This window comes from Martes martes (genome assembly GCF_963455335.1).
Source record: "Martes martes genome assembly, chromosome: 4".
NCBI lineage: Eukaryota > Metazoa > Chordata > Mammalia > Carnivora > Mustelidae > Martes > Martes martes.
In genome coordinates this window covers 128578665-128604724 of record NC_137891.1, presented here as the reverse complement: position 1 = coordinate 128604724, position 26060 = coordinate 128578665, and the positions used below count along the sequence as shown (strand labels likewise).

Sequence of the window (26060 nt, the reverse complement as noted above, 5' to 3'; positions counted from 1 at the left end):
GGAGGGAAAGATAATCTAAAAAAGTTGCTCTGCTTGCTCTCAGAGGCTTATGAAAGCAACCTGGTCACCAAATGATTATGTTCTGTCTGCAAGTGAAATATCCTAAATGGAATCATCCTTTGATCCCTCTGAAAGAAAAAGTGAGAGAAACAGAGGAACCTCCCTCTGTGACTACTTTTGGTTGAAAGTCATTCGTTCATTCATTCACTCTTTTTTTTTTTTTTAATATTTTATAGAGAAAGTCTGTGATCGCAGTGAGCTTCATAGCAGCGTTCCTCTTCCTGCTGGTTGTGCGCCTGGTAAATGAAGTGAATTTCCCACTGCTGCTAAACTGCTTCAGACAGCCTGGCACAAAATGGATCCCATTCTCCTACACATATATGCGGCCCCTTCGAACTCACTACGGATACATAAATGTGAGGACACAAGAGGTAAGACCTCAGAGGGTTTCCTAGGATTCATGGGTATCCAAGGTAACAGGCTCCCAATCACTGAACTTACTCTTTCTGCCCCTACAAGCTTCTTTGGGTCCCTGGCATTTTCTGATTTCTCATTCTCCAACATTTACTGACACATGTGTGAAGTCTGCTGGCCCCCTCTACATCGAATCTTTGGATTCACTAGCTTCATGTGGAGCAGAGGAGGCAATTACTTGTTTTCCTGGTGGTTTGTGGCATAACATACATATCTTTCTATTTCAAAACTCTGATCAGCAGTTACCAGCTGGAGAACAGGCTGGCTTTATTTCCTGGAGGTCAACTAGTTGGGGACAGCTCTTTGTAGAACTGCAGAGAAGCATTTATATTCTTTAAAACTCTGTAATCTTTAGACCTGGAGTTAGAAAGGCCAAGCTGATTTTAAAATTCTCCGTGGCTGCAGAGATAATGGGATTTAAAGAGTTTCCAAATTTAAAGGGGTTAAAAGCATTTAAGTCCTGTAATCACTGAACCTCTAAATCTTTGTAGCCATTTGGTCATACAGGAGAGAATGGAGGTACATGGACAACTAGAAAGTATGCTACGCTGTGCTAGCAGCACTTTTATAAGCAAGAATTTATATCTTGGAGGGAGGTAAAGAATAATGAACCTTCCAAAATGTGTGAAGTATATAGAAGTGCTTAATGCAATTGTTTTCACTATTTGTTTCTATAAAGTAGGATATATGTGAGGTTAATATTCGTAGATGCAAAGTCCAAGCCTGTTTGAAGCTGTTGGCAAGAAGGGTACAAGTCACCAGAGTGTCTACATCATTGGGAAGAGTTTGGCTCAGGTCCCATTGACAGGTCGTTGCCCAGAGATACTAGAGAGGAGACTTAACATGCAGAAAGCTAGCTGCTCCTGTCCCGAGAGCTATTCTTAGCATCCAGGGAGGGATACTGAAAGCTATATTGGTCCATCCCCTTTTGTAGGCAATATCATACTTGAGTCACTGCTTCTGGTTAATTCGATTCTTTGAAAATTGTTTCTGTAGCTGCAGGATTTACAGGCTTTTTATTAGACATTTATAGTAAAAAGACAAAACGCCATTAATAACATGTAAATTCGTAGGAGTCTTGCTTGATGTTTACCTTTTCATTAGTTTTAAATTCCTTTTTTAAAAAGTGTCCATTTCTTGCATTTGTTGAGTGTCCTAGTAAATTGATAGTCTGTATAAAAATGTATCTCTTAGAGAATAGGTTGTGTCACTCTCATCTTCTGTTTCTTTCATTTTTGGTTGTCACTGAATATCCTGTAACTGCTGGATTGTGTTGATCATCTCACAAGTGCCTGTCACAGGTAGAAAATGAAACACATGACTAAAGTGTCTCATGAACTAATCTCTTGAGGGAAATCCCAGCAAATGTTAAAGACCCTTTCATTTATCTAAATATTAATGGATTGGATCTTGGAGCGGTACTGGAAAACTGACCTGAAATGCACTTATTTAATTAGTTACATCAATGAGCTACCTTTAAAATTCTGTTGGTATGGTTTCTATTTATATTTTTCTTTTTTATTTTTTTTGAACCTTGGTATAGTTTTTAATGCAATAGCTTTACCAGATGATATTGATCATTATTTTGCTCCCGCAGAGGTTCCATCTTGGGAGGAAGCATGATTCCTGGAAAGAGTTTTTAAGTTTTGAGGGACACAGGCATGGTTTACATGTCAGTTCTGTAAAGTCAACACCAATGTTATTAAAATACCAGGGGGCTGGAGACAGAGGGGGAGAGACAGGCTCTATGCTCAGCTCAGCGTCCAACTGACTCGGGGCTTGATCATGACCTGAGCTGAGATCAAGCGTTTGACCCTCAACCGACTGGGCCACCCAGCACCCCTAGAAGAACAGGAGTTCTTAGACACTAGGATGGGCAGTATAAATTGGAACAAGCCTTTTGGAAAAAACAGCTTCCTGTTGCCGAGTGAAGTTGAAGATCTGCATATACCATGCCCCAGCGTGTCCAGTCATTGATATATACTCACTAGAGGTACTCAGGAGCACACGCACCAGGAGCAGCATGATTCACAATAGCTAGAACCGGGCAGCAACCCAACTGACTGCCAGAAGGAGAGTGGATTCAAATAGTTCTCCATATACCAGAATATGCTACAGCCATGAAAATGAAGAAGCTACGTGTGTTAGCTTAGACACACGTCTGGAGTTTGCTCTGTGTGACACGGTGGGTGAATGATTTTGAGCCAAAGATGCAAGAATAACAAAATACAGAGTGATTCTGCTTACAGATCACAGGAAAAGACAAAACTAAACGATGTTGCTTAGAGACATAGATAGGAGGTAAAACTACAAAGAACAAAAAGAGGAAGAAAATCATGGTCACAGAAGTGGGAAGAGAGAAGTGTGCTGTTTGTGATCAGAGTGGGTCTCTGGGATATTTGCGGTGTCCTATCTTTTGATCCAGTTGGAAGTTACGGGATGTTCACATCCTATTTGTTAAGTACACATTAATGATGCTTCACTTTTATACTTGTCTATTTCATAATAAAAAATTAAAAATATATTCTGAGCCCAGGGAGGGTATTTACTGACCAAGAATCACAAAAAGCATTTCACCTAAGTTAACAGTAGGAAGTAACTAAAAAGAAGCAATGGGGCATCAAGCTTTCTAAAACAAACTAGAAATATTTGCAATAGGCAACTTCATCTTATGCAGAGACTAACAGATAGGTAACTTATTCCTCTAGTCTATGCATGACAGAAGGAGAGGTCCATGCTGTAATATGAGCATAGGTGATGAGCAGAAAATTTTGCGTGGAAGTTGAAAAACAATAAAATAACATCAAAAAGGAAGGAGAGATTTTCCTCAAACAATTTTAGGCCAACAGTTTTCGGCTAAATTGGGAGGAAAGCTAAATTTGGTGGCTCTCTACCTCCTTTTTCACTGATTTCCTCTTTCCTTCTCACAGTTCCACCCCACACCTGTGTCCACGCTTCACCCTTCCTCCCATACGCTCTATGTGCTGGTCTTCACCAGATAATGGCTTCAGATGTAATCCTCCTCAGAGATGGTTGCATTTAAATATGGTTTGCATTAAATAAAGGAAGAAAACGTCTTCAAGAACCAAAGTCATATAGCTTAAATGATAGGTGGTAGACTTGATCTCATGAGGCAGACAGCTTCCATAGTGACCCTAGAAACTTACCTTAAAGGTAGCCACCCACTCCTATGTTCCTATTCACTCTATTTTAACCTGGAGACGGGGCAATAGGTAGGGCTTAGCTGAGTCAAGTGGTCACCAAGCTGATATGTTTATTTTAATATCTTGGTCCTTGAGGTTTTCTTAGAAGTTTCTCAGAAGAAAGCACAAACTTTTTAGAAACCAACAGACTTCCCAGAATTTTTTGAGTATGTAAACATGCCAGCAATGGTTTCTAGACCTAGAACATCTACAAACATGATCATTGCTGATGATGGCTTTATTGCCTGATGCTGTAGCTGGACCAGATGCTAAACAAGGTTTTTATAAACAAAAGTGTTTACAAGAAAGAGTATCTTTCCACTGTTGTCTAAAACAAAGTGGGTGTGGGGTGGCAGAATTAGGTCAAAGGTGAGTGGATGTTGGGAGAACTGGATTTCTTGGAAACAAAAAACGGATTCTCCGGTTATCTTTATTATTTTTTATTTTTAAGAAGATGTTGTTTATTTATTTGATAGAGAGAGAGAGAGAGAGAGAAAGAGCACAAGCAGAGGGAGCAACAGGCAGAGGGAGAAGCAGGTTCCTCGCTGATCAAGGAGCCAAATGCGGGACTTGATCTTAGGACCCCGGGATCATGACCTGAGCTGAAGGCAGACGTTTAGCTCTGGTAATCTTTAAAAATCTAAAAAAATCTTTAAAAAAGATTTAAAAAATCTTTAAAAAAATCTTTTAAAAATCTTTAAAAATCTTTAAAAATGAGCTCTGGTCCCCTGGGCTTGGCACAGGTGGAAGTATAGGCAATCTTATGAATCTGTGACGGTCTGTTCTGAAGGCCTCATGGATAGTAAATTATACTCTGTTCAAGCTTGGGTTAATTTTATAAATCACCTAGTTCCTGAGAGAACTATTTTCAAGGGAAGTGCAAGAAGTAAAAAGTATAAGGAATATGAGAAAGACAAACAAGTGGACTTGCTTTTATTTTAAATTGTTGGAGGATTTTTTCCTGGTTCAGGCCTATGAAAAGGAGTATGTTTTGAAAACTATGAAAACTATTCTAGAGGAGTTAAATTGAAATGATTAAAATACCCTTCCCACCAAAACAGTGACAATCTAAATACAATGCAGTTGGTGATTGGCTCCTATTCTTTGCCCTTTGGCCCTTCTCTTTCTTAACCAATAGGGGCTAAAGTTCTTATCTTTGGGGGAGGAGCAGTCTTGAGAGGTAGGGAAGTAAAACGTCTTCCTACAAGGGAGGTGGGAGCTGAAATGCTGCAAGTCTCTGCTGGCCACAGAACCCAGAATTCCCGGCCAGTACTTGTGTTTGATCTGTCATCTGTCATTGAGCTGTTCAGATGTGCCCTCCAATGTCATTACTGTGTTAATGCAACTCTGCGTTTTAATAGGACTGCATGCGGGGTACCCCACCTATATAGCGTTATGGCAGAGTTAATGTATTGTCATTTGACCTTGGACATGGTAAAAAGCATATGACACTGAGTGTGTTTCCAAAAAATCCGTATCAGTGTTTGGCAATAACCTATGCACTCTGCTTTCTCCTTGATGCAGGTGTTAATGATTTGTTTTAAATTAGTTACTGCGGGGGCGCCTGGGTGGCCCAGTGGGTTAAAGCCTCTGCCTTCGGCTCAGGTCAGGATCCCAGGAACCCGGAGTCGCGCTCTCTGCTCAGCGGAGAGCCTGCTTCCTCCTCTCTCTGCCTGTCTCTCTGCCTACTTGTGATCTCTGTCAAATAATAAATAAAAATCTTTAAAAAAAAAAATTAGTTACTGCGGCAGGTAGAGAAGGTGTATAAAAGGCTAAGATACTGTAGGGCTTGGTTCAGGTAGCCATTGTTTCTCCCTGTTTGAAATCATGGTAGATTTTGAGGAAAGAGAAGGAAATGAACTTCAGGCTAGATTTTGTTTGGTTTCTAGACCATGGAATCAGTCGTTGTGTTGTCTTTTTTGTTGGGTGACCTGGTGTGAAGACATTGCTCAGAGCAAGGAACCAGCAACTTATTTGCATTAACTATTAGATAAGAGATTAAAGCTCTGGCGATCAATAGGATGCCCGGCCAGATCTTCCTGGTGATCAGTGGGGGTGACAGATGTCTCCCTCACATCTGATAAGAGAGTGTAACATGCTAGAGCTGCAGAGGATTTCTGGTATTCCTGGAAAAGTGCCCTTTCTGCTGGTACCTAAAGATGAGCTAAGGGAAGAAACACAGGATTTCTGGAACATAGCAATCAAGTTGTAGGGCTGCATATTGATTTGCCTAACAATTTAATGAGGCCAAAATATGCCTCTTTTAAAAATGAGACCATTTTAAAGCCTCAAGTAGACTAAATAAGAATACTTAGGATCAGTTGCTGTGACAGACAGGCCATACTAGCCTAATTAAAGATGTGCATAACATATTGATGTTGCAATAGAATTTCCTGAATTATGGTTATAGCAACAATTAAGGAACAGAACTGACTTTCTTGGCAATGAACGCACACACTCCACAAATTCAAATAAATGTACACATGTAACTAAAGCTGACATGAATAGGTTTTCTATATTTGGTAATATAGGCTTTGGGTTTTTCATAAGTATAGTGAGAGCAATTATATGCAAATGAATGTTCCAAAAGTTTAAAACTGATCGATTTAATTGTTAATTAATTTCTGAATATTCACATTTGTGTAATCGTAAAGTAAGAGAAATTTCAATTATTAAATTGTTATAGAAAAGGAAACAACTAAATTAACATACCATAAAGATTACTTATTTAGCATGTGCATATTAAATTCATCATTTTTAAGATAATTTATCATTTTCCTAAGTATAAGGGTATATATTTATTGAGTAGAGAAGATATGATGTTTCTCAGTGTGGTCATGAGGTATAAACTCCCCAGCAGTGGCTGCATGTCAAGTCAGTATCTGCTCCAGAGCCTCATGGGAGGGACAGACATAACTATGGGCTGGAATAGCTCCATGAAGCTTTCATGGGAGAAGTGAGACTTGTGCGTAGGAGAAGGATTTGGATGGCATGGAGAGAAGAGAGAAAGTTGAGCTAGAGAAAAGAGCAAGAGCCAAAGTTCTGATTAGACCCTGTCCATTTTCCTTCAGCTCCTACCACTCCCAGTAGGCCAAGTACACTAAATCGAAAGTTAAGGTGAATGCCTACTGTCAGTGTTGGACGTCACCCCTGCCTCACACTCACCTGATCCATTTCTTACCTCTTTCTGGTTCTGTCAGCCTTGTTGCTAATCTCTTGCCTCTGAATTTTGTTTGGCTAGTGACTGCAAGTCCTGGAGCGCTCATACTTTGGTCCTGCTGTACCGAAAGCTACATATGGGGTCACTTCTAATAATGCTTCCCTCTATGTACCCCCAACATAGACATGGCATCCAATGCCCAAGGAACGCCTGAGGAATGCCAGAGGCCTGCCTGATCCTCTGACTTTCCAGAGAAGGAAATCAGACACATGTGGGGTCAATAAGTAGGCCCATCTGCCTGGAATGCAACTTACTCTAGGGAATAGAAGGTAAACAATGCATTCATTGGGGAATGATGATGTAGGTTGGGAATGGGATCCCTGAAAAGGGAAAAACCACATGCATACTTGGCAAAACAGTAATATATACATACATACATACACATTCATGAACCAATATAAACAAATAATACGGAAAAGACATACATATATATATATACACACCTATATGCATGTGATCTATACATACACACATGTTTACAGAACAACTTATACTTTCTTAAATACACACAGACTATATGTATGTATACTATATTACATAATTAAATGCTTAAAATATAGGATTAGTCAGTTAGGTATATGTGGGGTCTTTTATGCTTGTCTCCTCTTCACTGCCTCTTTATTACAGAAATAATCCCTCCCTTCTGATGACAGGGGTGAGCAGAAAATTCAGGCTAGTAATGGGCCAATCAAGTGATTGGCCAAGAAATGGACACATGGCTCAAGATAAGCCATTTTGAACTCTTCCCAGACTTTATTATTTTCCTGGGTAATGCTGTGCTCTTTTCTTTAGTTGTAGAGCTGTTGAGATGGGATTCTCTGGGTGGCAGTGGCTGTGTTCCCTGTAGGGGACAAGACCAAGACACCAAGAGAAGCAAAAATCAGTTGCAGAGCTAAAGCGAGGGCTTGAACAAATACTCTGGTGCTGAGACCAGTCAGTCTACCCTCTTCTGTGGTTTGGGCATATAACCTAATAAATCCCTTCTTTTTATGTGTGCTGCCTTGAACTATGTTTTGGTCACTTGCACCAGAGTCCTAGCTGATACATACATTATATGTTAAAAGTATTTTATAAGAACAATAACCAAACATTCTGAAACTCATCTTTAAATAAGGTGCTGCCTGCAGGATGCGAGGAGCTACCTTTCCAAACCCATACTTTATAACCGCTGGGAGGCTTTGCACGAGGAGACACGTCTGTCACTCCATCAGTCAGTTCAGGTGTCCACAGAGATGCACGCTGTCTTCCTCATCACGGACATATGTTTAGGAAACTAGCTTGTTCTTTTGAGAGGGAAGTAAAGGTCATGATTTCCCAAGGTCATCAAACCAGAAAAGGGCCAGACAAGACTGATTACTTACTGACTTTCTAGTCTTACTCAACTGATAAATCATATAGTTTTATTATAATTATTCAGATGAAATCTTCCCTATTGCTATGAGGCATCATCAGTCAAAACAGATTGATTTTCACTTTACAAATCACATTTGTTATTGATGAAAGATCCATTATTATCATAGTTTTCAACGTAGTAATTTGTTACCCAGGAAGGTACAGGGAATTTTATTCATTACAGAACCTTAAGTACATAAATGCCCGTTTGCCAACTGCCGTGTTAACACACTTGAAAGGGGCCTATGAAAAATTGAAATTCATTTGTGACAAGCAAAGAAAGACAAAACAGAGCACCCACAAAAAAGCATCCTGATTAGAGAGTTGAAAAAGATGATAGAACTAGGGCCCCCATGGTAAGAGTGTTGCTTCAGCTTTTCTCAAGTTCCAGCCTGACAGAATGACTAGCACAAAAACCATTCATCAAGTGGCAGTTAGTATTAACCATGAATAATAGTCAATCCCAAATATTTGTAAGTGCTTGCTCAGTTCTAGATCTTAGCTATGCTAAGGATCAGCAAGAAACTCCAGTTTCCAAAAAAACTAAAATTGGGGTTCACCAAGGAAGAGAATGAGAAGGACCCAGTTACAAGTGTCCTGGAACAATACCATCTAAAGGGCTTTGACATTTCATCACAACAGATTTATTCCACTGCTGTTAAGGATAGAGAACGCTCAAGTAATTTTCATTAAACAATTGTACTCAATGTCTGGAGGATAATTTGTCCCTAAGTAGATGGCATCGAGCTGTGATTTCTCCAGCCTAGTGGTTTTCCAGAGTAGGCTTACAAAGGCTTATGTACAAAAGAAAAATATTTATTAAAGAATTTTTATTTCAAAAGTAACTCTACATCTCCTATATCAAATAGTATCCTGCAAGACTTAGGAAATGATATATCTGGTTCATTGAGCAATCTGGCTAATGGAAAAATTTTAAGTAGTTAATAAATAGATGATTGATTTAAAAGGAAAAGGAAATGAAGAGTTCTGGTCTGGCAATATGGTGGTCTATAAGAACATGACAGCTCTCTTGCTGTCATGCTAGATAAATAGGTTGCCTTATTTAATGCCCAGCTGACACTGCCAGAAAAAAATTAAATCTTTAGGCACTAGGAACTTCAAAGGAATGGAAATAGATTTAAGCATGAACGTGGATGTTGTGGTTTCCTGGAGTTTTATTAATATCAACAATGGAGGGGATACATAATATCGACCTCCCAGGAACAGAAGGCAAGGCCTTGGTCCACCAGTGAACACAGAGAGTGAGAACTCCACCCCACTCCCTGTCCACACACAGTCCTAAAGCTGGGCCCTTAACAGCTCTGCCCTAGTGAAAGGGGAGGCTGGGGAAGAAACCTGAAACCTGGCACAGAGTGCCAATAAGGAGGCTTATTTATATCTTTGGTTTCTGGATAACAACAAATCATCCCTGGAAATTCAAAATGCTAGACCTCTATCCTAGTGGTCTTTCAGTTTGAATTTTACTACTTAAATTTCTAGGCAACCAGCAAGATGAGAAATCAACCCCAAATTTGGTCTCCAGCTAGTGATAAACTGGGGTTAAAATGACTAGAACTCCCCCGGAAGGTGTTCCCACAACTCGGACACAAGTGCACCATTAAAAATGATAAGACGCGGGGTGCCTGGGTGGCTCAATGGGTTAAGCTTCTGCCTTTAGCTTGGGTCATGATCTCAGGGTCCTGGGATCGAGTCCCTCATCGGGCTCTCTGCTAGCAGGGAGCCTGCTTCCCCCCCGCCTGCCTCTCTGCCTACTTGTGACCTCTATCTGTCAAATAAATAAAATCTTTAATAAATAAATAAATAAAAATGATAAGACGGAAGGAAACAGTGTGTTTACTGTGAGGATTTGCATGCTTTGCTATAGAAGATATCTCTGTTGATTACAGTGTGTTCCCCTATCCTTAGTTGTGGTCTTCCATCATATGCTGTGCATTTGCTCTCGTCCTCCTCAGTGGGAGAATTCTCAGTTCCCAAATGTACCTGGTTCAAGGCATTTGGCTGGGACAAGGGATCATGGACCCGTGTACTTAAGCATTTCACATGCCATCATTTCTTTTAGTCCTTACAGACTACATACTATTTTACTGATTTAATTTATTTTGCAAGGCCCCAAATTGGTGATTCTGTGCCAGTGACTTTAGTCATCCTGTGAGGGCAAAGGCAGAGCCTGAGATTACATTGGTCAGCAAATTTCATTAAATGGTTTCACGAGGGTTGGTCAGTTCATCAAGTCAGAAAGGTCACTGGCTCATAATTGCTGAATGCTCTACATCCTGAGCCCCATGGTAGGTTCTGGAAGTGTAAAGATAAAACACTTTCATAATGTTGAATGGTGATAAGTGAGGTAGAGTAGTATATGTGGAGGATTATTTTAGCTCTTGAAGTGTAGGCCTAGAAAGATAGTTTGGAGACAGTAGCTCCAAATATTCAGTATAATGGTCTCTGTCAGGATGGTAAATGTAGGTGACCTTTCGCTTAATCATGTTTTCCATTTTTTCTATGATGAGCAGGTATTGTATTTGTTATTAGAAAAAATTAGTAGAATTAAACCCTTTATTTTTAAAGCAATATCTATCTGTGAAATATTTTAGAGCTGTTTTCATCTTTGAAAATAATTGAATTTAAGATATCTAGATAAATGTATTGGAGTATTTTAAAAGTGAGTACTCTCCCATTCCTTAAGTGTGGGTTGCTTATAGTGACTTCTTTCTGAAGAGTACAATATGGAAAGGGGAAAAATAGTAATTTTATAATGGAGAAACCTGACAAATACTACCTTGGACAGGTGAACAAGGTGAACATCAATAGTGATAAATCATGTGGGTACTATATACCCTTGGTGTTATGCCATGAAATGACACTTTGCCTCTACACTCTTCTTCTCTCAAACCCGTAACTCCTCTGTGTAATCGTGAGAAAAACCCTAGACAAATATAAATTGAGGACCATTCTGACCAGTACTACTCAAAACTGCCAGGGTCATAAAAACAAAGGAAATTTGAGAAACTACCAAAGCCAAGAGGATCCTAAGGAGACATGACTGCTACCTGTAATGTGGTATCCTGGATGAGTTCTTGGAACAGAATAAGGATATTAGGTCAAAACTAAGAAAATCTCCATAAAGTATGGACCTTAGTTACTAATAATTTACCAATATTGGTTCATTAATTATAGCAAATGTGCCATACCAGTACAAGATTTTGATAATAGGGGAAACTGGAGGTGGAGTATTTGGGAACCCTCTGTATTGTCTTCTCAATTTTTATGTGAATCTAAAACTGTCTTAAAATAAGAAGTTAATTTTTTAAAATGGCAGTAGGTTTTCAATCTTTCTATCTGGAAGGTTGGAATTGCCATTAACTGAGATGAGGAAGACCACAGAAAGAGGTGGTTCAAAAAAATTTGAAATTTATAATAGTCCAGCTCCACAGCAAGGGATGTATAAGACAAGTACATTGTAAATACACCATTGTCTTAATTTTCTATACTGAATATAATAGATACTTTTGGAGAAAATTGAGTATCCTAGAAATAATTCCTGTAGTCCTCAAAAAACTTAAAAAATTCAAATTTTTCAAAGATTCCTCCAAAAACACATTGGAAACCAACCTGAGCTTTTAAATTCCTGTTAGTTATCCTCATGCACTTAATCAGTTTCCTCTATTGTTAATGCAGCCCACTTTTTGGCAATGCAAATGATTTGTAGAATTCCTAGAAGGAAAGATTCAAGTAAATAACTTCTTGGTTCTGTATGGTATTATATTTTACCAATAACTAACTTTTTTTTCCCACCTTTTTAAAAGATTTTATTTATTTATTATTGATTTTAGAGAGAGTGTGTGCAACCTGGGAGGGAGAGGAAGAGGGAGGGAGAAGGAATCTCAAGCAGACTCCCCCACTGAGCACGGAGTCCCATTCGGGGCTCAGGGTCACGACCCTGAGATCATGACCTGAGCTGAAACCAAGAGTCAGAGGCTTAACTGACTGAGCTGCCCAGGCACCCCTTGCCAATAACTTTCTAATAAAGCTCAATAATGTTTATTGGATGGAGGACACTTACATATCTTTCAGTTATCTTTCCCAGAGCTCACAAGATGAGGTTTTCCAAAGCATGTCCCCAGAAGGTGTCAACAATTACATAACAGGAGTGATAATAACAATGATAATAATAAGCCAACACATACAGTGCTTGCTATGTGCCAGACACCATTCTAAATACTTTACATATTCTTATCTATTTAAAGCTCGTAATTCTAATAATTAGGTATTATTATTGTCCCATTTTTGCAAATGAGGAAACAGAGGCTCAGAAAAGATACCTTGTTGAAATTTGCATGGCCTTTGAGTGGAGTTGCTGACTCCGGAGCCTCTGCTCTTCACCACCACACGTACTGCCTCTTAGACTAATAGCTCACATGTATATAGAGCAGGGACATCTCTGCTCCTGGAAAGATGGAAAACTTGAGGATGAGCCGAGGGACTACTTTCTTGCTCAAAAAATGCCTCTTTCATGTTTCTTATATATGCCAGAAATAAGGTAAATGCCACTGAAGCATTGTGGCAACTTCAAATGTCCTGTATAGGTAATGTCCCCCTAGGTTTAGTATGCGGAAGTACTGTGCACCTAGGTTATATTTTTTCTGGTGTTTGTTGTGTCTCCCAAAACTCTTGAGACAGAAGTAGTTTCATTTAAATATCCTATTGCCTTAGTTTTCTATTTAGTCTTTCTCTATATGCAGACAGGGTTATGAAGTTATCATTGTGGTATATATAGAAGGTTGTGTATATTTTTTACATCGCTAACCATTTATCACTACATTCATTATTCTATAATCCCTTTTCCCTTTGTTTCAGGAAGCGCATTATATGGTTGTCTTGCATTTGTTTGTTATACTGCACTCTTTTGTGAGGTCCAGTTAAGTTTTAGAAGTTTCCTTTAGATTGTTTCTGTGTGTAATCTCGGTGTTTTTAAATGATCTTTTTCTCCCTTTTCAAAATTTTATGGCATTAACTAGAGCTTATCATACAATTGTAAACAATAGCTTCTAAAGAGATTTTTAAAAAGAGTGCTTCTAGTGTTTGATCACTCAGTATAAAATTGACCTGACTTGAATTTCTTTACCATATTAGGGAAGAATCCAATTGCTTTTAAAATCATTTTTCTAAAATCATATTTATATGTGTTAAATTTTGTCAGGTGACTTTTTGCACATCTATTGAAATGACTGTATGATTTTTCTCTTTAAACTTATCAAGATGGTACTTTCTTGTTTTGAATCACCTTTACCAACTAATTTCCTTTATTTCTTAGTGTAAGTATTAGTCAGAATTCTTCAGAGAAACAGAACCAACAGTAGATATATATATATATATATATAGTGTATATATAGAGATTTGTTTTAAGGAATCGGCTCATGTGATTGTGGAGGCCTGGTGAGTCCAAAATATGATGGGGTAGTCTAGCATTCTTGAGTTGCAGTTTGAGTCCAAAGACAGTCTGTTTTTAAAGAATTCCTTTTCTCTGGGTGAGGTCAGCCTTTGTTCTAGTAGGCCTTCAACTGATTGGATAAGGCCCGCCCACATTATGGAGGGTACTTGGCTATACTCAAAGTATAATTTAAGTGTTAATCTCTTGGGGTGCCTGGGTGGCTCAGTTGTTAAGTGTCTGCCTTTAGCACAGGTCATGATCCCAGGATCCTGGGATCGAGCACTGCATCGGGTTCCATGTTCAGTGAGGACTCTACTTCTCCCTACCCCACCCCCCCTGCTTGTGTTCTGTCTCTTGCCGTCTCTCTCTCTGTCAAATAAATAAATAAGATCTTTTTAAAAAATTAAAAAATAGGTGTTAATCTCATCCAAAAATATTTCACAGACACATCCAGAATAGCATTTCACCAAACATCTAGCCCTTATGGCTCAGTAAATTAACATGTAAAATTAAATATAACAGTATATATGGCTTTTAATGAATCAATGAATTTAAAAGTATCTCACAGTATGAGTTATGTAACATTATTCTCCCATATTGTGGATGAGGAAGTCAAGACTAAGAAAGGTTATACAACTTGTTCCAAGTCGCACTTGCTCCTGTTGGCAGGGCTGAGTCTTGAACTCTGGACTCCAGAACTCTAGAGTTAGTCATATGATCAAGAGCATCCAGTGTGTTGACATGTTATTCTCCATACTGGCCCCCTACTTCCTTTGGTCGGGGTTCAGCTGTCTGTGTCTCTCATATGTCACTTGGTCTTGTCTGCTTTTGTGGGTTGGATGATGAGTAATAAGAGTTGAGATTATACTTACTACTATGAGCTGATGTAAGTTGATCACCTTGCTGCAGTCTGCATCTGGGCTGAGTACAAAACTGAAGCTCTCTTCCTGACTTTACTCTATTGTACTGGTAGGCATAACAACCATAACACCACCATTCTTGCTATCTTGCTGATGAGTTGACCTCATACTTCTCTCCTTATATTTTTCAAAAGACACAGGCTGTTTTGCAAGTTATTTAAGCCCTGTTTCAAAAGCAGTATGGTTGATGACTGTTTCATCCCTGGCTGCACTGAGCCTTTTAACCCTGTATCCTTGCAATAATATGAGCTTTCTGGCAGGATGTGTTCAGGACAGCCTTTCAGAGCAAAAATGTTGATGTTCCCAAATTAAAGAGCTCATGGTCTATGGTAATATATTCTCTTGATTTAAAATTAGGTGGAAATTGGTATAGTTTGTCAGAAATCCACGGAGGATGAAAATGAGGCACAGTTTTGGGTGCTCAGCTATAAGCCAAATAGCCCTTGTGTTTCTTTCTTGAACATCTACTTCAAAGAGGCAGATTTGCTTTTGATATCCGTGGGAGCATGCATATGAACTGATTCTGGTGCCCTCATCATCTCCAGAATTATTTATTTGTTTGTTTGCTTACTTATTTATTTATTTATTTTGTGCACGGGTCTGTGGCCAATTTGCTTCTTTGTTTCTTGAAACCAGCACGATCATTATAATTCTCCTTTTCATTAAATAACTCACTCTCAGCCCATTGTTGTTATCCTCCACTTAGAGATTGGGAATGGAGTCACCTAACATAAGGTCATTCATCTCTTCAGCGAGTGCTGTGCCTGTGTTGCAAATTCTTATGCTGACAAAAACACAGGAAGCATGGCAACAGAATCATATTCACCACCTGAGCCACCTTGACATTTTCCTGCTAGTAGGAAGCTTTCTTTTTTCTCTTTTGCTTTAAACTCAGAAGAATGCATCCTAAATTCTGTAGGCTACCTAATCATGCCCATGAGCTTTCTCTTTTCAGTGCAACCTGCCCCCATAACTGGTTTTTTTCTGTAAGCAATGCTAAATATGCAGAAAGCCAATTAGGATGTTTCACTTAGGATTCCTTTGCTTAACTGTTTCTCAGAGCTTATGTGGCGTAACTGCTAGAAGAAGATGTTAGAAGAAGAATAACATGTTCTCTATTGGTCTTTCTAGTTCTCACCTTCATGCCTTAGCTCAGACTGGAAGGCTCCTACCTGTCATCTCTTTGTGTAGAAAATCTACCCACCCCTCAACGCCCTGCCCAAATGCTATTTCCTCCATGGTGGTTTGCCTGATTCTCCATAGAAGTCACAGTTCCTTCCTGTGAACCCCTCAGCACTTTCTATTGTCACTACTATTGATAAACACTTGCATAATTCTTCTTGCCTTACAAACTTTATAAACATATTATCCCCTGTAATAAATGATCTTGTGAACCTGATATAATCTCTGTTTGAATTAGACATATTAAATAAATGAAGCACAGAGAGACTAATTTGTTAGAATACTGCACACTGTCCACTGTCTTCTGACATTCAGTCTCTTCCTCTACCAGCTATATCCTTTTGGTCTTAAACTATTGTCATCATCTTAGCTAACCCTTACGGAGCTCCTCTTTTTGCCAGACATCCTTCTAGGTGGTTATATGCAGCAGAAATAATACCTAACACCAAATTGCAGAAATAATACCTAAGCTTCTTGCCAGATACTTAGTCTTCAAAGCAGCCCTATGCAGTAGATATCATTATCATCCCACTGTTTGCTGGTGATGACTCCAAGAGACAGAGAGCTGAAGTAATTTACTCAAGAGCAGATAGCTGCAGGTAGTTACTGGGAGCATCATAGTCTTTCCACGTCACGAATATGGTGTCTAGTCAGTGAAAATGCTGTGGAAACTCAGAATTATCAGAGGCCACACTTCAGCCACCAAAGAAAGATTATCCATCTCCTCTGCATTTCAGATCTTGCAGTAATGCATTCCATAGGCAGAATATAAACGCCATCGAGGACCATAGTGATCAGGAAGTCTGTTCGTTTTTCAGCCTTTGCTCTGCAAGATAGGGGAAGAGCGCAGAAGAAGGTAAAAATAGATAGTGTGCGCTAATAGCTGATACCTAGCGTGGCTGTGATGCTGATGTGAGGCTCTTGGCTGTTCCTTCTGAATAAGACCCTGTTAAGATGGTTGTCGGATGTTGTCACTCAGATCTGTAGTGGTTTCACCTGACCAATGCAGGGGAGATGAACAACCGTATAGTTTGATGTAGAAAAAGGTTGCTTGTTAAGGAATAGTGGAATACAGGACTGAGGAAGGAGTGGATGTTTTCTACAGCTTATGAGCAGGCGCCCGTTCCATCTTTAACAGAAAATTAATCGGGCAAACGAATGCCCAAGGACTATATCCAGCTGTGTTCCTAATGCAGTCAACTCAGTGGATATGCCACCATCCAAAGGCTTCTTTAATCTTTTAGCTAAGTAATGATTGAGTAGAACCTTTGTTCCCCCTTTCCTGCTCAAATGCTGCTTCATTAACATTCTTGTTTGGAACCATCATCTCCTAAGTGTTCTGCAACTTACCCCTCTAATTGCTGGATGGATTGCTCTCAATTCTTCATCTAACTCAGTTGCTTGCAGGTTCCTTCTTCAGTAACAGTCCTAGCATGAAAATGTCGCATCACCGAAATTCCCCACTACCGCTGACTGATTAGGGCGGGCTTTGCGCTGATGAGTATGTGTCTGGGGGGGCCTTTGTTTGAAAAAGTGTCAGAGACTCTGTTTATGGGGGAATGAGTGTAAATGTAAATGTAGACATTTGTTTACCAAAAAGAGTGGTTACTGAAGAATTACTAGCTAATAATCACCCCACTCGTCAGTGTACTGTGTCTTTTCCAATTAGTCCTCTCTTTTTATGAAGAAACCTGCCTAGAATATCTCACGGATTTTTCTCCCACAAGTGTGCTTTTGGGAAGTTTCCTGGAAGATTGATCGGAACACAAGGATTTCAGTTCATGGCGTCCTGTTAATCAGCTCAGATTTGTTAAAGTCATTAGTGTTATAAATTTCCTTGTACTCGCAGTTTTCCTTACCTGGAGTTAATTCTGTGTCAGCGCATTAGTGTGGGCAGAGTACCTTCCACCAACTCAGTGTTTTTAATGGAGCTTACTTGGTTTAATAACAATGGAGATCCCCAAAGGGAATACAAGGTATTTGGTTCAGATGTCTTGTGGGAGCTGAACCCACCAGAATGTTCTGCTGGGGGACTCATCACTAACCTGCCAACACTGGTTTCTGTATCTCATCAATTCCTTTTCACGGAAGCCGTGAAGTGATGTGCACTGTCTTCATTTAGTCGTTTCTTTTTTCTTGCTTTTAATGCATGAAAGAGACACAGGAACATTTGGAAAAGTTGGGACTTGGCAAATTGTAAGATTGATTTTCCTTTGTTGGTCCCCATAGTAGTCAGATCGAGATAAGATACTTAACTTCACTGGGCTCTAAGTTGCCTTCTATAGAACAGAGTAGACACCAATTCTTGGAAAGAAATAAGGCCGTGATGAGTCAGGTTTCCACCATGCGTAGGCCCTGCTAGGGGTTTAGGGCTAATGGCATTCCTTGAGGGAGTGGAGAAGTTGGTTACAAGGTTAGAGCTTGTGTTGTGAATCCATATAGAGTCCTTATGACTGTTTGGTCTACAGACTCTGACATGTGTCTGTCTCTCACTGCACCCCTCCTCACAGAGCTTGGTGCTTTGGCTGTGCTGAATCACTCTGAGTTCCAGAATGCACAGTATATTTTACAGCTTTCTGAATTTTCAAATGCTTGCCCCTCCCCTCATTTACCTGGTGAACTACTCAGCTTCCAGGCCTTTTCTGATAACCTCCTCTTTCTTGGTGTGCTTGTGTTCTTGCGTGGCCTCAACATATATCTATCAGAGCCTCTTTAACTGTATATTGCCAGTACTTGTGTGCAGAGCCGACTTCTGCTCCATAACCATGTGGCACTTACAGGTAGGATCCTCTTTATATCTCAAGCCCCTTTCATTTTCTTTCTGCCAAGATTAGTGCCTCCACTCAGAGAGAAGCACATCCAAAAATATTTTATAATGTGTGAATTTCAGTGTAGTGTTTATTTCAGCCCTAACAGAAAAACAGATTGATTTTATCCAGAGATGTGCCTCTCCTCACACATAGTATATTCAATGGGTAGAAATGCTCAGCAAGATTTGTATTTTAAAATCACGGGAAGGAGGATAAGTGATCAGAAAATATGAAGGCGGAGTTGAGTTCAATATAAGTAATAACTTTCTGGGCATCCAAACTGTTCAAAGTTGGAATGTGCTATCTTGTCAAATAATGGGGTCTCATAACTGGAAGTGTTCATACCAAGACTCACAGGGATGCTGTCAAATATATAGTCTTACATTGTTTTGGAAATAAGTGCTTGCCAAGATCCTTTCTAATCGTAAGAGTCTATTTTTATCTCTGTAATTCAGTTCAAATATTATTAAGTTCTCATAATTTCCAATTATGGAGTTGATATCCATCAATTTTTCTCAACCTTCATTAAAAATTTTTTATTAATCCAAGTCAATGAAACAATTATCTTCTGCCTCACTCCCCAAAGAATGTCACTGTCCTTGTTTATCCATGTTTTGTTTCTCTCCTTGTCTATAAATACATGGTAAAATTCCTAAGACTTTTAAAAGACTTATCAATTTGAGTCGACCAATACTTGAATAATGGGCCAGGTGCAATAGGACATAGTGAAGATACTAAAATGATTATGGTAGCTGACATTTATCAAGTGCTTCCCGACATTTTACATATATTAACACATTTGTTATTCACAACAATGCTATGTGGCAGGTAAGTAGTTTCCCATTTTATACATTAGAATCCTGGGACTCGGGAAATTTAAGTGATTTCCTCAAGATCATAGAGCTACTAGGTAGAAGAAACCCAGGACTCTGAACCTGTAACTTTAAGCATTACTGACTTTTGATGAATAAATTTAATAAGATACTATCTCTTACCTTCAAAGATGATTTCACCTGGTAGAACTACATGTGTTTATTATACACCGGACAAGGCAGTGCTTGCTTTTTCTCGTTCTGAAGATTTCTGCCTTCGTGCTTCTCTTTGTTGTTATTGCTTCCTAGCATTCTGGCAATGGCATCCATGCTCCTTTGGTCTACAGCATTTATGATTTTCTAAACTTGCTATCTAACTTTAGCAAGTTTGAACTGAGTCTGAACTCAGAGGAATGGGATTCTGTCTCCATGATTATGTTAATTATCCTCCCCTGAAAGTATCCCTTTGTATTTTGCTTTTGTGGGAACCACAGTAGTGTGCCATGATCCACCAACAGACTGATTTCTTCTATGAGCACACCTTAGACCTTGTAAAGTATAATTTAGAGAAGCCATGTTCAAATTTTAACATTCACCTGAAGGATTAGGCAAAACACCAGTTGCTGGGCCCCAGCCCCAGGGTCTCAGATTCAGTTGATCTGAGATCAGTTTCAAGAGTTTAAATTTGGAATGTGTTCTCAGGTAGTGCTGATGTTTCTGGTACTGGGACCATGCTTGGAGAGGTTGGGCTTTCTAGAGGTTAGACCGGGTCACAGATAGCAGAGGTGTGTTTAGAAAGCTTCACAGGTTATGCTAATGCACACCCAGGAGTTACACATATTCACAGTATTACTCTAACTTTCGAAAAGCTTGAGTCAGTGCCATTCAATCCTCTACTGACTTTGTTAGTCTGCTCTGAGCACTCTCTACATTTGTCACTCCTTGGTAACATGCCTACACCTACTTGCTTCAAAAGATCATTTGGGAGCAGAACTCAGGCTGATGTCTATCTCAGTAAAGACCAAGCAAGTAATTAATAGAAGATTTAATATACCTTCTTTTCCCAGTAATGTTTTCCAGTTACCACATATGGTATAGCACGTGGTAGGTGCTCAAGCAATGTGTGTGGGATGAATGACTATCTCTTACAATAACACCCTTATTCCACCAGGCTAGGTTGACTGACCATATATCTCTAGCATGCTAGAATGATAACTTACTTCTGATAAAAATACTGATTTTATGAATCCAAAAGAGCCATGCAAAATCGTTTTCCTCTTTTTACTTGCTATTTTCAGTTTTCCCGACTTGGGCTCAGCCAGCAGTGCCATAGCTGGACGGGCTACATTGATTTTAATAAGGACTCCTATTTCGGTGAAGAATAATAAACAGGTCTGGAGGGCAGGGGCATACACCCAAGTCGGCCTGACACAAGGCAAGGATGAAAATGCTAGAGCAGGCTGAGCAGGCTGTAGGGAAGATGCACTTCCTCACTGTGGATTTCCTTGGAGTGCCATTAGCTTGCTAGGAAGAACACAGGGTAGATTGCATTTATATGAGGGAGGCGAGGCTGAGCTCAGTTATCTTAAATTTTTTTTGGCATTGTTTCAATTATTTGTTGGAATAATGGAACTTTGATCTAAAACATGTTACTTAGTATCGTATTTCTTAGCATGGCAAGGCACAGACTGTTTACCGTTTTCCATAATGATGGTCGTGGAGTGCACTTAAATTTGCTACATAAGTGAATCCCAAGACAGTAGTGTAGAAAGCTCGGATTCTAAACAGTAATATGTCTTTGTGGTATAAACAAGGCCCTTGTATCCCATTTGACATCGATGATGTAATCTCAGCACGTTGGGTGGTTTACAACAGTCATGTTTTTATTTGATCTCCATTAGAAATTGGTGAGATAATCATTGGGATCTTAACCTCATTATACAGGTGAGGAAACTAAGTCACTCCAGGTTTAACTGATTTGTTCCAAATGAAACAGCTGTGATGGTGAAGTCCATGAGGACATCTCAGGTTTTCCCACCTTCCCCCAACTCCGCTCAGTGCCTGATGTGGGACATGGGACTGCCCAGCACCTCTGTGAAGAGGAGCTCTTTTTATTCTCATTTGTCTGATTAGAGAAAATATGAGGCAAGAGAAAGGTTGGTGACTTGGTCCAGGTCAAAGGGCAAGGCTGATTCAGTGGCGCAGGCAAGGGTGAGAGTGGTGGGAATCTCATGTCCTGAATTTAAACAGAAATGCACCATCTCTCCCGCCCCGCTCCCAACCATACCAAAAGGATTCTTTAGTTATCCCCCCTCCTGTCCGCGTTTGGTCTGGTCTGCGCCGTGTTTGTGCACAGCAGCTGCATTATCAAGTAGCCAGGGCTTCCTCCAGATGAGCTAATGTGCCGCTGGAGTGGGAACTCGCAGGGCTCACTTCACAGGCCAAAGAAGGCATCTGCATTTGCCTCACAGCCCCAATTATTCAGATCTGCCCGCAGCTGGAGAAGTGACGTCCTGGGCAGAGGCCAGCCTCTGATCTCCGGGCTCTGCTTACACCCAGATCGGTCCCCTCCTGTTGCTTAAGGGGAGGCCAGACTGGGCCCCCTTGGACACCGTGCACAGTCATTCTGCAGTCCCCAAGCACCCTCTGGCTGCTGTGTCAGCAACTGGATGCTCGCCCGGGCTCTGCAGGACTCTGGAGTCTGGAGCCTGCCGGCCTGCAGGCAAGAGAGCTGCCAGATGTGCGTGCTAATAAATGGCAAGAGCTACTGTGCAATTATCGTGGTACAGAAATAAGTCGTGAAATTATCTCTCCCACTGGGTTTGGAATCCAGAGTAACCGAGGCCACAAACTTCTCTTTGTGTGTGAAGTAGGACTCGTTACCAGTGGCTTCCATTCAGGGGTGTGCTCCTCTTGGAATGAAGCCTTTCTCAGCAGTCTAAAGGGTGAGAGGCTTAAGAGCGGGTGGTCTAGCATTTGATACCCAACGTGTGGCCTGCAGACCACTATCACTTGGGTGCGGTTTAGAAACGTGAAATCAGGGGCGCCTGGGGGAGCTTAGTCTGTTGTGTCTGACTCTTGATTTCAGCTCAGGTCATAATTTCACAGCCATGGGATCGAGCTCCTCGTGGGGCTCCATGCTTAGTCGGGAGGCTGCTGGAAATTCTGTCCCTTTCCCTCCGCACCGCCCCCCCCCCCCCCCCCGCCCACCGCTTGCACGTGCTCTCTCTCACTCTCTCAAAGAAATAAATACATCTTCCAAAGAAAAAAGAAAGAAATGTGGAATCAGGGCCCGTCCCAGACCTACGGAATCAAAATCTGAATTTTATGAAGATCTCCAGAGCATTTACTTGCATGTTTGAGAAGCTCTGACCTCAGTACAAGAACCTAAGGGGCTTGTGAGACCTGTGCGGGCTGTGCCCCTTCCCTGTGGTTCTGTAGCATGCCTTGGTCACACCAAATGGGGTCTTCCCTGAAGTGCTGAGAGTGCAGGGATATTAACCTTGCTCTGGGCCATAGTGACATTTCCGGAGGGCTGTGTGAAGTGGTACATGTCCAGACAAGGACTTACCGGTTGCGTGAACTTTCTCCCAGAAGTCCTTGAGCTGCGTGCGTGGCCCCCACAGACCAGCCTCTTTCTGTCTCGCACCTTATCTTCAGAAAAGCCTCAGCTGTGCTGTGTGGGGGAGCCGCAGAGCTAATGGAGGAGCAGCACGCTGAAAATGATGTTGTGGCTATTAACATTTTTATGGGTGGACTGCTTTGCAAAGCTGAGAGAAAGTATTATTCTTCTAGGATTAATATATTTAACAAAAAGTCTGCCAGGAGAGGAGGCTTTTGCTGATAAATATAATTCTGCTGTTGATTTATCTAGTAATGGAGACTTGAAATTACAGGAATCAATGTGTATGTGAAAGCCATTGTCATTTGGTTAATTATGTTTTGCCAGCAGTATGGGGAAGCACTTTATACTTGGTGCAGCCAAATGTATTTCAGCCAGAATCCTGCATTATAAGTGATGGGCCTAAGTGTGGATGAAGACAAAGACATCTCTAATTCCAGACTCCTGGACATGTGATGCATCCCTCTCCCCTCACACTGTGGCATTTAGGTCTGTTTCCTCTAGGGAAGTGGTTCTCAAGTGAGGTGATTTCTTTTTTTTTTTTTTTACTCCCTCCCCCACCCTTGGGACATTTATAAATCTCTGGAGACATTTTGGTTGTCATAATTGGGAGAGAGGTGATCTGGGGAGAGGCCAGGATGATACCTATGGAGAACGTCCCACTGTGTATAGGCCATTGCTTACTCTCATCCCCAGCAAAGAATGATCTGACCTGAACTATCAGTAGTGCTGAGGTTGAGAAACTCTGCTCCAGAGCACCCCTGTCTCTGATCGTGACCCAAAGAATTGGGAGCAACTCCATATCCTGTTTGTCAACAGATAAAGAAATTAAGTCTACGGGTATCACAGTCATCTAGGATTATCTGCCAGGGTATCCACCTGGGATGGAATCAGGAGGAGCATCCCGTGAGAGAGACTGGAATGGTTCCCAGCTGTCTGTCATTGGTAGTGATGCTGTTATCAGGGACTTTCTCAGGATTCCTTTTCCTTCTTTTTGATGAGTCAGCTACTGGTTTCAGAAAGTTAACCTACACTATAGTCTCAGCATTGATATTTACTATTGAGTGACCTTGAGTGTGGTAGGCAGAGTCATTGCCCCCAAAGATGGCCCCATCCTAATTCCTGTAACTATGTTAGCTTCTGGTAAAGAGGACTTGCAGATGTGATGAAGTTAAGGATCTTGAGATGAGGAAATTATCCTGGATGACCTGAGTGGGCCTAGTGTGGTCACCAGGGTCCTTACAGGTGAAAGACTGAGACAAGAGAGTCAGTCAGAGATGAAAGGTTCTGTGCTGCTGTTTTGAAGATGAAATGAAATTCGAAGAAAGGGCGAGAGGCGAGGAAGGCAGACCACCCATAGAAGCTGGAAAAGCAAAGAAAGGGATTCTCTCCTAGAGCCTCCAGAAGGCTCTAGGATACTAGTATTCAGTGGATACTTTGATTTTAGCCCAGGAAGGCCCAGATTTGGATTTCTGACTTCCATGACTGAGAGATAATGAATTTGTGTTGTTTTAAGCCACTAAGTTTGTGGTAATCTGTTATAGCGGCATTAGCATACATTTATTAGCATATGTTGAGTCAGATGTTTTCCTCGTGCTATCCTGCTGTAAGACAGGGCTTGCTCCACTGTAAAATGGGCCTCATTCTTCAGCAGTTACTTACTGATTATGTATTATGTGTCAGGCACAATTCTAAGCACTTGGGGTGGAGCAGTGAACAACACGGACCAACCGCTGCTCCAGCCTAGTGACAGGAGACCAGTAAACAACAAGAAATGTGTGGATGTGTAAGGTTACGTGAATGATAAGTGCTGTGAAGGAAAGTTGAAGCAGATAAGGAAGCTGGAGTCCATGGCTGTTCTTAGAAGACATTCAGGGAAGATGACATTCTGTGGTAAGATGACATTCAGCAGAAACCTCAAGGAAGTGAGGGAGAAAGCCATGCAGGTATCTGAAGGAAGACTGTTCTCAGCAGGGGAAAAGGCAAGAACACGTGCCCTGAACACATGCTCCTAGCTTGCTTCAGGGATTCAAAGGACAGGGAAGGAGTCATTGTGGATAATGATAATAATTGCCTCACAGGGCTATTGTGAGAAATCCTGACAAAATATATGAAACCCCTTGGTGAACTTCAAAGCACTTGGCAAATATTAGTTATCATTGCTACGGCCCCTTAGAATGGATTTGTGGGGCTGCCAGGTGACCCAGAGGGTGACCTTCATTTTCTCTCTGAACAAGAGTGAGGAGGAAACAGCCGATGGCCCCAGGCTCTGGGAATTGTGCACAGAGGTCCAGAAAGAGAAGCAGTTTCCCAGCACGGAAATGCTGGTGAGTGAGTGTGCTGTTTAGATTGGCAAACCTTGGGGGCTGGTGAAGACAGGGTAGGATGGATGGGAGATCATGGCCACTGTGGCCAGTCTCAGCCACTCAGGAGGGTGTTCCCCGTAAGCCAGCTGGGGCTTAGAAGTGTATTTGTCCCTCATGAAGGCTCACAGCCACTCTGGGAAAGAAATCACTGAGGAAAATAGGGACCTTGAACCCTACCTGGTTAGGGACCAGTGAGAAGCACTTAGGATAGCTTCTGACAGTCCAGCCTTGCTGGCAACTAATCCCCCAGGAAGAGTTAAGCTCTGCCAAAGGATGAAATTGAAATATTTGAAATATAATCCACGCACTTCTTTTTCTAAGGCAAGTGGTGAAATGGTCTAGTTTTTATAAAAGCCTGAGAACATTAAAATATTGACATGCTGTGCAAGGCTTTGTGTTTGGAAGTAAGATTTTCCTCCACAACTATGGGGTATTGGAGGAGGCTCAGGGCGTGAAGCACCCAGAAGGGTCACAGAGTCTAGAGCTGACCTATCTGCCTACCCATTAACATCCTAGGTTTAAGGACTTTTTCAGTACATTTTGTGTCTAATCTCATAATGACCATGGCAAGGTCATAGACGATGTGTGTGTATTTCATCCTTCTTTATGC

At 40.9% G+C, this 26060-nt stretch overlaps 1 protein-coding gene across 2 annotated transcripts in view; it reads left to right on the top strand.

Annotated features, from left to right (window-relative positions):
* Nucleotides 1–242: 242 nt before the first annotated feature.
* Nucleotides 243–26060, top strand: part of ST6GALNAC3 (ST6 N-acetylgalactosaminide alpha-2,6-sialyltransferase 3) — a gene marked incomplete at its 5' end in the record, with an annotated part of 297602 nt that continues 271784 nt past the window's right edge. For both annotated transcript variants that reach the window (XM_080801293.1, XM_080801294.1), the window contains one exon: nucleotides 243–431. In XM_080801293.1, coding sequence (XP_080657419.1) covers nucleotides 381–431 — 51 coding nt within the window. The remainder of the gene's footprint in view (nucleotides 432–26060) is intronic.